The 13,336-nt window shown below is 44.3% G+C and overlaps 1 protein-coding gene across 1 annotated transcript in view; it reads left to right on the top strand.

The window, feature by feature from the left end:
- Positions 1 to 13,336, top strand: part of MTHFD1L (methylenetetrahydrofolate dehydrogenase (NADP+ dependent) 1 like) — a 337,567-nt gene that overhangs the window by 111,212 nt on the left and 213,019 nt on the right. Inside the window, exon 19 of the mRNA XM_040350849.1 lies at positions 5,679 to 5,747. Within this exon, the coding sequence (XP_040206783.1) occupies positions 5,679 to 5,747 (69 nt within the window). The remainder of the gene's footprint in view (positions 1 to 5,678; positions 5,748 to 13,336) is intronic.

Below are 13,336 nucleotides of genomic sequence, written 5' to 3'. Positions count from 1 at the left end.
TGTGTGGCCACCATTCTTTTCCAGCACGGCCTTAACCCTCTTGAGCATAGAGTTCACCAGAGCTTCATAGGTTGCCACTGGAGTTCTCTTCCACTCCTCCATGACATCAGAGCTGGTGATTGTTGGAGACCTAGCACTAATCTAACCTTCAGTTTTGAGTATGCCCCACAGATGCTCTATAGGGTTTAGGTCTGGAGGCATGCTTGGCAAGTCCATTACCCTTAGCTTCTTTAGCAAGGAGGTGGTTGTCGTAGAGGTGTGTTTGGGGTCGTTATGTTGGAATACTGCCCTGTGGCCCAGTCTCCGAAGGGAGGGGATCATGCTCTGCTTCAGTATGTGACAGTACATGTTGGCATTCATGGTTTCCTCGAACTGTAGTTTCCCAGTGGCGGCAGCACTGATGTAGCCCCAGACCATAACACTCCTACCACCATGCTTGACTATAGGCAAGACACCCTTGTCTTTGTACTCCTCACCTGGTTGCCGCCACACACAATTGACACCATCTGAACCAAATAAATTTAACTTGGTCTCATCAGACCACAGGGCATGGTTCCAGTTATCCATGTCCTTAGTCTGCTTGTCTTCAGCAAACTGTTTGCGGGCTTTCTTATGCATAATCTTTAGAAGAAGGTCCCTTCTGGGATGCCATGCAGACCAATTTGATGCAGTGTGTAGCATATGGTCTAAGCCCTGACAGGCTGACCCCCCCACACCTTCAACCTCTGCAAAAATGCTAGCAGCACCCATACGTATATTTCCCAAAGACAACCTCTGGAAATGACACTGAGCACATGCGCTCAACCTCTATGGACGACCATGGCGAGGCCTGTTCTGAGTGGAATCTGTCCTGTTAAACCGCTGTATGGTCTTGGCCATTGTGCTGCAGCTCAGTTTCAGGGTCTTGGCAATCTTCTTATGCCCCATACACACGACCGGAAATTCCGCCAGCAAAAGTCCGATGTGAGCTTTTGAACAGAAATTCCGACTGTGTGTGTGCTCCATCAGACTTTTGCTGTTGGAATTTTTGCCAGCAAAAGATTGAGAGTTGGTTCTCAAATTTTCAGACGAAAAAAATCCTATCTGAAATTCCAACGCATGCTCTGAAACAATTTGATGCATGCTCGGAAGCATTGAACTTAATTTTCTCGGCTCGTCGTAGTGTTGCACGTCGCTGCGTTCTTGACGGATGAAAATTCAGAGAACTTGTGCGACTGTGTGTATGCAAGCCAAGCTTGAGCGGAAACCATGTTTTTTCTGACGGAAAATCCGGTCATGTGTACAGGGCATTATAGCCTAGGCCAGCGATAAGCAATTAGCGGACCGCCAGCTGTTGCAAAACTACAAGTCCCATCATGCCTCTGTCTCTGGGTATCATGCTTGTGGCTGTCAGAGTCTTGCAATGGCTCATGGGATTTGTAGTTCTGTAACAGCTAATTGCATATCCCTGGCCTAGGCCATCTTTATGGCGAGCAAGAATTCTATTTTTCCTCAGGGAGTTCTTTGCCATAAGGTACCATTTTGAACTTCCCGTGACCAGTATGAGAGAGTGAGAGCAATTAACGCCAAATTTAACACGCCTGCTCTGCATTCACACCTGAGATTTTGTAACACTTAACGAGTCGCATGACTAGGGAAAATGGTAATTGGGCCCAATTTGGGTGTGTACTCTTTTGTTGCCAGCGTTTTAGACATTAATGGCTGTGAGTTGAGTTATTTCGAGGGGACAGCAAATTTACACTGTTATACGAGCTGTACACTTACTACTTTACATTGTAGCAAAGTGTAATTTTTTTAGTGTTGTCCCATGAAAAGATGTAATAAAATATTTACAAAAAATGTGATGGGTGTACTCGCTTTTGTGAGGTGAGATACTGTATGTGTGTGATGGATATAGAGAGAGAGATCTCTAATATATATGATCTATCTTCTATAAAACATATCCAATCAAAAAAGAAAGAAAGAAATCAAATTTCATAAATTTAGGCCTAAATGTATTCAGCTACATATTTTCCCAATAAGCGTATATTGATTTGCCAAAAAGTTTACCAACAGTGTGAATTTTTTTTTTACTAGTAATGGCGAAGATTCCCGATTTTTAGTGGGATTGTGGCGGACAAATTGGACACCCGACACTTTTTTGGGGACCAGTGACACTAATACTGATTTGGACGGTGCTGTTGCCGACAATAGGCTTCGATTTGGCATGCGATTTGACATGTCAAATTGGCCTGGTGTGAACGAGGGCTGGAACCTAGAGGCTGATCGGTTACTATGCCCAGCTGCACCAGACTGCATGCTCCAGTTTAAGTAAATCTCCCCCATAGAATCTAATTATTGTGGATAATGGGGACCCTTTACTTTTATAAAGAAACACTGCCATGAGGATTATGCTGTAAGCCAGTGGTTCTCAACCCTGTCCTAAAGTACCCCCAACAGGCCAATGGGTCAATGGCTTGGTATTTTAGACAGTTTATCTAAGGCCCCTTGCACACTGGGGCGTTTATTCAAGCGTTTTTCAGGTGCTCTGGAGTTAAAAAAAACAAAAAAGCCTGTAATGCGCCTGAAAGAAGCCTCATCTGCAATCCCAATTAGAAAGCCAGAGTGCTTTGAGAGCCCTTTTACACTGCCAGCACCCGAAAAACGCTGGTAAAGCACCGCTAAGACACTAACGTTCTTAGGGCGTTTTTGCAGTGCCTCAGTGTGAAAGGGAAGGCATTTTTACAGCGCTTTCAATTCATTTCAATGGAGAGGGGCGTTTTTGGAGAGTTTATTTTTCAGCGCCCAAAAGCTGCTCCAAAGATGCTGCTGGCAGGACTCCGCGTGAAAGGGTCCATTAAGATGCATGGAGAGCGTTTTAATAGCGCTAGTTTAAACGCTGTAAAAACGCTTTAGTGTGAAAGGGGTCTAAGAAATTCCCAAAACGTGGCCTGTTGGGGGTGCTTGAGGACAGGGTTGAGAAGCACTGCTTTAAAGTGTAGGTCCACCCAAATTTTTATTATTTTTTTAAAAGCCAGCAGCTACAAATACTGCAGCTGCTGACTTTTAAAAAAATGGACACTTGCCTGTCCAGCACACCCGTGATGTCGGCAGCCGAGGCCGAGCGATCGCTCGTCGAGGGAATCAGGAAGTGAAGCGTTGCGTCTTCACTGCCCAGTTCCCTACTGTGCATGCGTGAGTAGCGTGGCGCGCCCTCACTGGACCCCGCTCTCTCCTGGGACCAGTGTGTTTCCCAGAAGACAGCGGGGGGGGGGGGTCGGGGAAAGGGTGACATGACTTCCCCGGAAGTTCCATTTTTGGGTGGAACTTCGCTTTAAGCAACCTGGTGATTCAAAAATGGACGCTTTTTTAAAAAGTTAACTGAGGTGGTTTTTGATCACCTCAGCTATGCATACTAGATGTGCAAAAAAAAGTTGCGTTGCATGATATACACATTTTAGGTTTGAAAATTTACATAATACCTCAAAACATATATTTTCTGAAAGCAGAATTAAATGCAGTAAGGAGTTGATTTACTAAAGGCAAATAAATATACGGTGTACTGCAAGTGCTCTCCATCAGAGCTTAGTAAATTGGGTAAAGCTTCACTTTGCAAAGACTACTCTATCACATGTAAGGGAAAAAAAAAACAAAAAAGCATTTTTGCTTGTACATGATTGCATGATAGAAACCAGAAGAGCTTCCCCTCATTTCAGAGTTTCCCATTAAATCTAGAGAAAATGCACTTGAAGTGTACTTGCAGTGCACAGTATATTTAATTTTAGTAAATCATCCTCCCCATGTAGTTTTAGTGCACAGAAACAAGATAATTTTGGTAAAATTTGAGTCGCGTAAATAGATGCTAAACCTGGCAAGCTTTAACATTTTGTGTGCCCATGAAATAGCAACAAACTACAGAACCCAATATTGCACCTAGGTCAGGGGTCGGGAACCTATGCCTCGCAAGCGATGTGCCTCTTTTGGTGGCTGCATCTGGCTCTTGCCTCTTAGGCCCCATACACACGAGAGAATTTATCCGCGGATACGGTCCAGCGGACCGTTTCCACGGATAAATCCTCTCAAAGATTTCCGCAGATTTCTATGCGATGGAGTGTACTCACCATCGCATTGAAATCCGCGTGGAAATCCTCTGGCGATGACGTGTCGCCGCGATTATGACGCGGCGACGGGCGCGACGCTGTCATATAAGGAATTCCACGCATGCGTCAAATCATTACGACGCGTGCGGGGAATCCCTTTGGACGGATGGATCCGGTGAGTCTGTACAGACGAGCGGATCCATCCGTTGGGATGGATTTCAGCAGATGGATTTGTTCTGCATGTCAGCGAATATCCATCTGCTGGAAATCCATCCCAGGGGAGATTTATCCGCGGATAAATATCCGCTGGCGTGTACACACCATAGGATCTATCCGCTGAAACCCATTTGCTGGGATTTATCTGCGGATAGATTCTATGGTGTGTATGGGGCCTGAATCTGCGGATCGCGTGGTATGCCGATCCGTGAATTGAGTCCATAGGAAAGGCCGCGGCTTTGGCCTAGCTCTGGAGCGGTGGCCATCTTGGTACACCCGGCGGCGGCCTAGGTGAGCAGTGCGCTGACGTCATCATCACCCGCCTCGAATGTTTGTGGCTCTGCCTGCTTGTGTAGTGGTAAGCAAGCAGACAATCGTATATACAGTGAGTGAGATGTGGATATTGCATTCAGGAGATGTGGATTTTATCGTTTTAAACAAACATATTGTATGGCTCTCTGGTGGCCCTAGAATGTATGCTGTCACTCCAGTGTGTGCTGCCATACCGTATATGTGTAACAGTTGTTTTTGTCAAAGCTACAATTATTTTTTTATTTGCTTGAATATTTTTTACAAATTTTAAACCTATTTTTAGATACTAAATGTATTTTGGTGTACACTATATAATTTACAATTTTTTAATAAACATATCTTAAAGTTGCTCTTTAACTTATTTGGGCTGTGTAGTATAGTAAACGGGTTGAATTTTTCAGCTACTGACATTATCTTTTATTTTGTATGTGCGCTTCTGGGTTTGTCGTTCATTTGCATATAAATGTCCAACATAATATATGTATATTGCCCTGCTTTAATTTAATGTAGTCGTGCAATTTTAATTTGCAAATTGCGACTTAAGAAAATGCAAGTAACCTTTAGCCTAGGTTCACACTGCTGCGAATTCAAAATCGCGGTAAAATGCGCGATTTTACCGCGATTTCGCGGCCCAAAATCGCAAAAAGTAGTACAGGAACTACTTTTTGAAATCGCAGATGCGGCGTCGCACTGATTAGGACAGTGCCATTGCCGACAATTGCCGCCGATTTGAGATGCGATTTGACATGTCAAATCGCATCTCAAATCGTTCCAAATCGTACCCAGTGTGAACCAGGGCTGAAACACAAAGTAATAGTAGTTGTGATGTGTGTTGTTTTTTTTTTTTTTTTTTAGATTGTTGACCGTATTACATGCTGTCTATACTTGCTCCTATGGGATTAATTTTCTGTATTCTGCATAAAAGAAAAAACGTGGTTGACCCTGCTGTTCTGTCCAGCTTAGCAATGGGGCATACGTTTACGTTTTAAAGGATGTCCTGTAAAATGATATTGTATAAGAGACAATGTTTTTAACTTGATGGTAACTCATTTCATTGTCCCATGTTTTAAGGGTATTACTGGAGCTTTGGCTGTACTAATGAAGGATGCAATAAAGCCAACCTTGATGCAAACATTGGAGGTGAGTTTATTAATGATGTGTTTTTTTTTTTTTTTTTTTGTGAAATGTGATACGCCCAGAGTTTATTTTAACTTAAACTAGTCTTTACAAAACCCCTGCTTGTACAACTTGGCCTAAACCTATGTTTTTGGCTATGGCAATGGATGGAGAAGACAATCGAAGCAACTATTTAGAATAGGGGTGTTATGCTGCTGGTGGTGCTATGAACTCTTATGTAAACATGCATGATCCTGTAGAGAAACAGGCTATTGTTGTGTGTTATCCTAAAAATCTCTTAGGTTTTGGAAGACTACCCCTGGTCTTGACTATTTTACTAGACCAAACTTCATACCGCGTTACATTTTTTTGGCTTATACCAGGGATATGCAGTTGGCGGACCTCCAACTGTTGCAGAACAACTATATGTCCCATGAGGCAAAGCAAGACTCTGACAGTCACAAGCATGACACCCAGAGGCCGAGGCATGATGGGACTTTTAGTTTTGTAACGGCTTGAGGTCCATTAATTGCATATCCCTGGCTTATACTGTTATTATTTTATGATTCAGTAATTTGTTTCAGACTTTCTACAGAGTTGCCAGATCACCTTTTCCCATACAGTTAAACATTATCAGTGGCTATTTACTCTACTTGCCAAGATATCTAGGAAGTATGGGTCAGTTTTAAGAAGTCGGTGAGCATGTACAGCTATTTAAGGGATAAACATGCGCTACTGTATTGGTTAAAAACAATTATAATCCAGGAAGCCGCAGCTTAATGTGAGATGTGCACAACATATGAATGAATAGAAGAAGCCGCGCTAAATAGTCCAAGTAATTAAATATATTTGATTGTAGAACATGTATCATGCTTCAGTGATAAAAAAATAGTGAGATGGTAAGATGGATTCTTCTAGTATTAACACCACACTCAACGAAGTGTACCACCACCTAAAGAATAACTTGCTTACCAGATGGCAAGCAAGCCCAGGCATGTGGCTATAGCCCAGTCAAGGCCTTTGCTTGCACAGAAGATCATGGAAATAAGCCCTGGGTAGCTGGCTGCATTGATATATCCACACACAGATACTACTGTTCAATCCGAGGTCTTTAAATTCAGCAATGAACTTCGCAATAGACCCAGAAAGCGAAACTAACCATTGCCTAGTAACTAGTTTAGTAAAACAGTATTGCACTTGCATTTGCAGAGTTAAAAAGTTGCGCATAAAAATACATGGCCGGCTGCAAACAAACTCCCGTCCTAGTAAGAAAGCATAATGACATCCACACGTATCCTCCTCCATGGAGTTTTTCTATAGGTGGTGGTAAACTTTGTCGAGTGATTCACTCTGGTGTTAATACTAGAAGAATCCATCTTACCATTTTTTTATCACTGAAGCATGTACAGCTATTTACAACCAAGGAATGGGCTCAAAAAAGTAGGACATCTTCGTAAATTTATGAGCGTGACAATTTTAGTGTCAGTCCTGGATTAAGCATACTGTAATTGTAAACTGCAGAAAAGTGTCAGAACTGCCTTATCTCTGTATTTGTTTTGAGTCAGCACAAGGGACATTCATTTCCTCCCTACCTCTGACACCGTTATGTTCCAGTGCTGCAGGGGGGGTTAATAGACCCGACAGACCTGTGCCAGGCTCTCGTCAAGAGTGCCCAACTATGCTAGTTCTAAACACCCAAACTACTCTGTTCATAGAAGCGGTACTGTAGCTTCTATAAAATGAAATGTGATCTGTGAATGGAGAAAGCGGACCTTTCATTCAACCACCTGTCCTTCATTCACACATCGGTTTCATTCATAGAAGCTATAGTACAGTGTGAATCAGAAAGGGTGGGCAGAGTCGGGCAGTCTCGATGAGTGCATGTTGCAGGACCATCAACCCTTTAACGCCCACCACAGAGGAAGATTATAGTAACTGGGAAAGGGGAGGATCGAGTGATCAAGATTTTAAGTAATCCTGCAGCTAGCAGTACAAGGGCCACACATCACATTGACTTTTTAAAGTCAAAGTGTTGAAATTACAGCCAGGGAACTAGCATTCTCAAATGAAATTTCAGTAATGGCACCCTTTCGTTCTCTTGTGACAGTTTCTCTTTTAAAAGTATTTTTTATTTTTTTATTAATTTTAATAACCTGCCGCCGGCTCTAAGGCTCAGAACTGAGCGATCAAACACCGCTGATGGCTCCAGTCTTCCTGCTTCTCTGCCCCCCCCAGCACTCATTGGAGAACTGGGCTGTGGAGGGGGCAGGAGTGGCTGGCTCAGGTTCTCAGCAGCTCGCTGAGAGGCTGAGTCTGTTGCTCTTCCAGGCTCCTGGGCTGTGGAGGGGGCAGGAGTGGCTGGCTCAGGCTCTCAGCAGTTTGCTGAGAGGCTGAGTCTGTTGCTGGTCCAGGCTCCTGAGTGGATCCTGACCATATGATCGCGATCTTTCCTCAGCCTGGACCGGCTCTGAGGTCAACAGACAGTGGTAGGAACTGCACTCCTGTGATCCACAGGAGAAGTACAGCTAAATGAGCTTTGGCTGTACTTCTCATTTAACCAAATCTGTAGACCGTTTTCATTTCCTATTCTATTTCATAGAAGTATTCATTCTATATTTATACATGGTAGAGAGATCTGTCATTTAGTTAATTTGCAGCATGTTATTGATAGTGGAACAAGGTGAAAAAGAGTATTATGATTTGCATGTGTGTTTTATGTGTTTAAGTGCTACTTATTCATCACAGGGAACTTTCTGTATATTATCAGGTTTGTTCTGCTTTTATTTTTCATAAACTTTTCTGACATGCTGATAATATACATCACTTGACAGTTTCTCCATATGCTTGCATCTGATATATGTACGGCTTCCTGCCTTTGTTTCATAATTGTATAAGCCTGTATAGCCAGAAGCTGGGATAGTATATGGGAATTTTCAAGGGGTTATCTGTTTTTGCACTGCTGTAATGAAAGGATGGTTCATGTTTTCACAGATGTTGACTGCAGGAGGCTGCCAGTATTCTGACCTAGAGCTGTGATTATTAACCACATTGAAACATTCCCTTAGATAACTATTTGCATTACTTCATGGTAGTGACAGATGGACGTGACATTAGGTGGAATAAAATAATAAAATTAAATATAGAATATTTAAAGGTTTAGGGTAATGTTTCGGTGAATTAAGGTGAATCCCTCAAGTATTTCTACACTGGAAGGAAAAGGGATGTTGGAGGAAAACCTACCAAACGTCTATAGTTCTCATATACAATACCTCCTCTTACGTTTGTTCTATTAATGGACTTCAAAGAACTTTTATTTTTGTCTGGTTAGACACTTGGTAAAGTTATGTGCAATAGGGCACGTAGTCTAAACAATTGTCCCAAAATAGCGTCAAGTGTCCGCCTTAATGTCGGTTACGATAAAAATCGCAGATCGCCGCTATAACAAGTAAAAAAAAAAAATTATAATAAAAATGCCATAAAACTACCCCCTATTTTGTAGACGCTATAACGTTTGCGCAAACCAATCAATATACGCCTTATTGCATTTTTTTTTTTTTTTACCAAAATATGTAGAATACGTATCGGCCTAAACTGAAAAAAAAATTTGTTAAACCATTGCTCTATTTTTGTTTATAGTGCAAAAAATAAAAACCGTAGAGATGATCAAACACCACCAAAAGAAAGCCCTATTTGTGGAGTTAAATCAACACAGTGACAAATCGCAAAAAGTGGCCGGTCATTTGGCAGCCAAATGGTCCGAGGCTGAAGTGGTTAAAATATAGTTCACTTTTGTAAAAAATTTAAATGCACATTTCTTTACGGGTAGATAATGTGCATTTATTTATGTTGGCCTGCAAAGCATTGCACCCGCAATCAGAAGATGCATTGTCGGGCTCCTGCAGACTTAGTACAACTGTCTATATATACCTCCCATATGGGCAGACAGTTACTGAACAGCAGGAAGACTCGAACTACGAGGATGTACACTAATGAGCTTGCAGTTCATTGGGAACTACAAGCCCTCTGCAATCTATGCATGAATACATGGCTGCTTCTGATTCCCTGAGTTGGAGATTGTGATGTCATCCACCTGCCTCTCTGTCACTGCCAGTCAGGCCTCGTACACACGACCGAGAAACTCGACGGGCGAAACACATCTTTTTGCTCGTCGAGTTCCTTGTGAAGCCTTAGAAACTCGACAAGCCAATTTTCTCCATTCCCGTCAAGGAAATAGAGAACTTGCTCTCTTTTTGGCTCGTCGAGTTTCTCGACAGTTTCCTTGACGGAAATGTACACACGACCGGTTTCCTCAGCAAAAAAATATCTCCCAGCAAGTTTCTTGCTGGTTTTTGCTGAGAAACTCTGTCGTGTGTACGAGGCCTCAGAGGAAGCTTGACTGCTGAGCAACAAAAGGCCTAAACCATAATAACCATGTTTCTTTATCGTACATCACGGGACACAGAGCGGCATTCATTACTATATGGGTTATATGGAGTACCTTCAGGTGTAGACACTGGCAATCTAAAACAGGAAATGCCCCTCCCTATATAACCCCCTCCCATAGGAGGAGTACCTCAGTTTTTCCGCCAGTGTCTTAGGTGTTAGTCATGGTTTAGCTTGCCTCCACATCCTTGGGATTAGGTGAGCTAACCGGTTCTGTCCAAAAAAGCCTCAGCGCTAAAGTGGTCAGTAACCGGACCCCAAACCCTTGGGGTATAGCCCATAATGCTTTTCTTTTTAGAGAGCTGGACCCTGGGCCCAGAACTTAGAAACCTTTGGGTGCCTAATGTTTCTGTTGCCAGAGTGCTATATGGGCCCAGGACAGTGGATCCTTCATAGGAACCCAGGGCCTGAAGGTCTAGACATCCCCACCGAGATGGGGGAAGATTGGGCCTCTTGCTTGGCAAAGTCCTGCGGCATGGAGCAGGTAAGTGAGGGGAAAACTTGCGGAACTTGGTTCTTAGCAGGTTTTTTCTGGGGGGTCACAGGGGACATGCCTAAAGTTATGCACTGCATCTGGCAAACTAGTCACATATCATAAAGATAGGATGGCTCTATATGTATTATTCCCCATAAGATGTGACCTCCCTTGTAGTGTTGGAAAAGCATTGAGTGGGGCCTGTGTGATATAAAAGTATATGTGTGTGTCAGAGAGCTGTGCTTACCTGCAAGCCTCCAGGCGATGCTCCATTCAGTCTTCCTCCTCACGGCCTGCAAAGCAGGCAAAACGCTGACCTCCTCATGGTTCCAGGCTGCAGGCTGCAGTTTACTGGAGCAGAGAGGTCCCTTCCTCCCAACCCCACCCCCCCCCTGTCGGGAGGGGCATTTCCTGTTTGAGATTGCTGGGGGGGAAGGGCGGGTCAGTGGCTTAAGGAAGGGGCGGCCCTTCCTTGTTTGTTCCATATAGCTCATTCAATACTTTGGAACTGAGGAGGAAAGACCAGAACGGCAAGCACGGGGCGCCGAGGACACACAGTGGCCAGAAAGAATATTGCAGTCTTCAGAAAGACTGTTTTCAAGCCTAGGAATAGGCTGTTTCTTTTCCATCTCATAGTTTTTCTTGCAATACTACTCAGGGGGACAGAATGTTTTTTCTTTCCTAGATTTGAAAAAAAAAAAAAAAAAAAAAAAAGTGTCATCTAGGGGAGAGGAAGCATTTTTTATCCCCCAAACAGGTGTTTGGGCATTTAACTATTTATAAGTCCCAGGTACCAATAAGTAGCAGGTGTACCTCGGTGTTGTACCATGGCATCAAAGGACAAGGGTACAAGAGGTGGGGATTCCCCCAGAGAGTCTGAGGTCTCGGACAATGCTATGCCGCTGCTTTCCCCACAGGGAGCCTTGGGGCCATCGGGATCTGGGGCTGGAGCTGACGCGGGTCAGTCCAACCCTAAGATGGTCACGGAGGAGGTATTACTCACCTCTTTAAAAGAGATGCAGAAAAGCATGGGTAAAATGATAGCCGCAGCTATGCGGGGCAGTAAGCGGAATAGATCTCCGTCGCCCGAGCGCGGACCCTCAGAAGAGGAGGTCCTTTCCTCAGGGGAATTGGACGACCTCTTGGACAAGGACCAAGTAGGTTCAGGGATCGAAGATCCGGATACAGAGGAGTCTGGGGCAGTCTCCCTGAGGGAGAGCTGGTGGATTCAAGGATTGTCGGACTTGGTCCATAGGGCATTCAACTTGCCAGTACCAGATCTCCAGGTATCGACGGTTTCAGCTTTGGGCTCACTGAGGGCGCCTCAAAGCAATGCTGTGTTTCCGATCCATCCTCTATTAGAGGGAGTTTTGTTCCAAGATTGGAACAAGCCAGATAAGATCTTCTTACCACCTAAGAAGTTCTCTGTCCTATATCCTATGGAAGAAAAATTTTCCAAAAGATGGGCTACTCCTGCAGTGGACGCAGCCATCTCATGTGTTAACAAATCGTTAACATGCCCTGTAGAAAACATACAGGTGTTCAAGGATCCAGTTGATAAGCGCTTGGAAGCACTACTTAAGAACTCCTTCACTACTGCAGGGGCAGTAGTACAGCCAGCTGTGGCTGCGATTGGGGTCGCTCAAGCATTATCGGATCAATTTAAGCAGATGCTTAAACTTATTCCTGCCCAGCAGGCAGAAGAATTTTCGGATGTCCCTAAGGCCATATGTTTTACGGTAGACGCAATCAAGGATTCTATCCAGCAAGCGTCACGTTTATCGTTATCCCTTATCCATATGAGAAGACTCTTATGGTTAAAAAGCTGGGAGGCTGAGCCCCCATGCAAGAAGCTCCTGGTAGGGTTCCCCTTCCATGGAGGACGACTCTTCGGAGAAGACCTAGATAAATACATTCAGACCATTTCAAACGGCAAGAGTACTCTCTTGCCAACTAAGAAGAAGGTTCAGGGGCCTGCGTTTAAACGACAGTATTCCCCTGGGCAGGGGCCCTCTAATGCCAAGCAGTATCGACGGCCTCCTGCAAAAGCAAACTTCGGCTTCAACAGCAAATCACAAGGACAGGCTGTTAGAGGCAAAAGGCAGTGGTTTCGCAAACCAGCAAAACCAGCCCCCAAGCCAACCTTATGAAGGGGCGCCCCCACCCACGAAGGTGGGGGGAAGGCTGCGACTCTTTTCAGAGATTTGGGAAGCCAGCATTCCCGACGAGTGGGTACGGTCTTCCGTGGCCACAGGCTACAAATTAGATTTCCTAAGGTTTCCTCCTCCTCATTTCCAGGAGTCGAGGATTCCAAACGATCCGCCTCGGATTCCGGCCAGTCCTGGAACAGGGGCTGGGTTTCTACTCCAACCTATTCATCATCCCAAAATCCAATGGAGATGTCAGGCCAATTTTGGACCTAAAGATGGTAAATGCATATCTAAAGATCCGCTCATTTCGGATGGAATCCGTGCGGTCAGCAGCTGCCACACTCCAGAAGGAACTTCATGGCGTCCATAGACATAAAGGATGCCTACCTTCATGTTCCAATTTATCAGCCACATCAAAGATATCTACGCTTCATGGTGGCTTCGCGTCACTTCCAATTCGTGGCGCTTCCCTTCGGGTTGGCTACGGCCCCCCGGGTGTTCACGAAGGTCCTAGCTCCGATCCTAGCCAAGCTAAGGATCCAAGG

Source organism: Rana temporaria, chromosome 4 (genome assembly GCF_905171775.1).
Source record: "Rana temporaria chromosome 4, aRanTem1.1, whole genome shotgun sequence".
Lineage (NCBI taxonomy): Eukaryota > Metazoa > Chordata > Amphibia > Anura > Ranidae > Rana > Rana temporaria.
The sequence above is the reverse complement of the archived record's forward strand: the minus strand, read 5'-3'. Positions and strand labels throughout refer to the sequence as shown.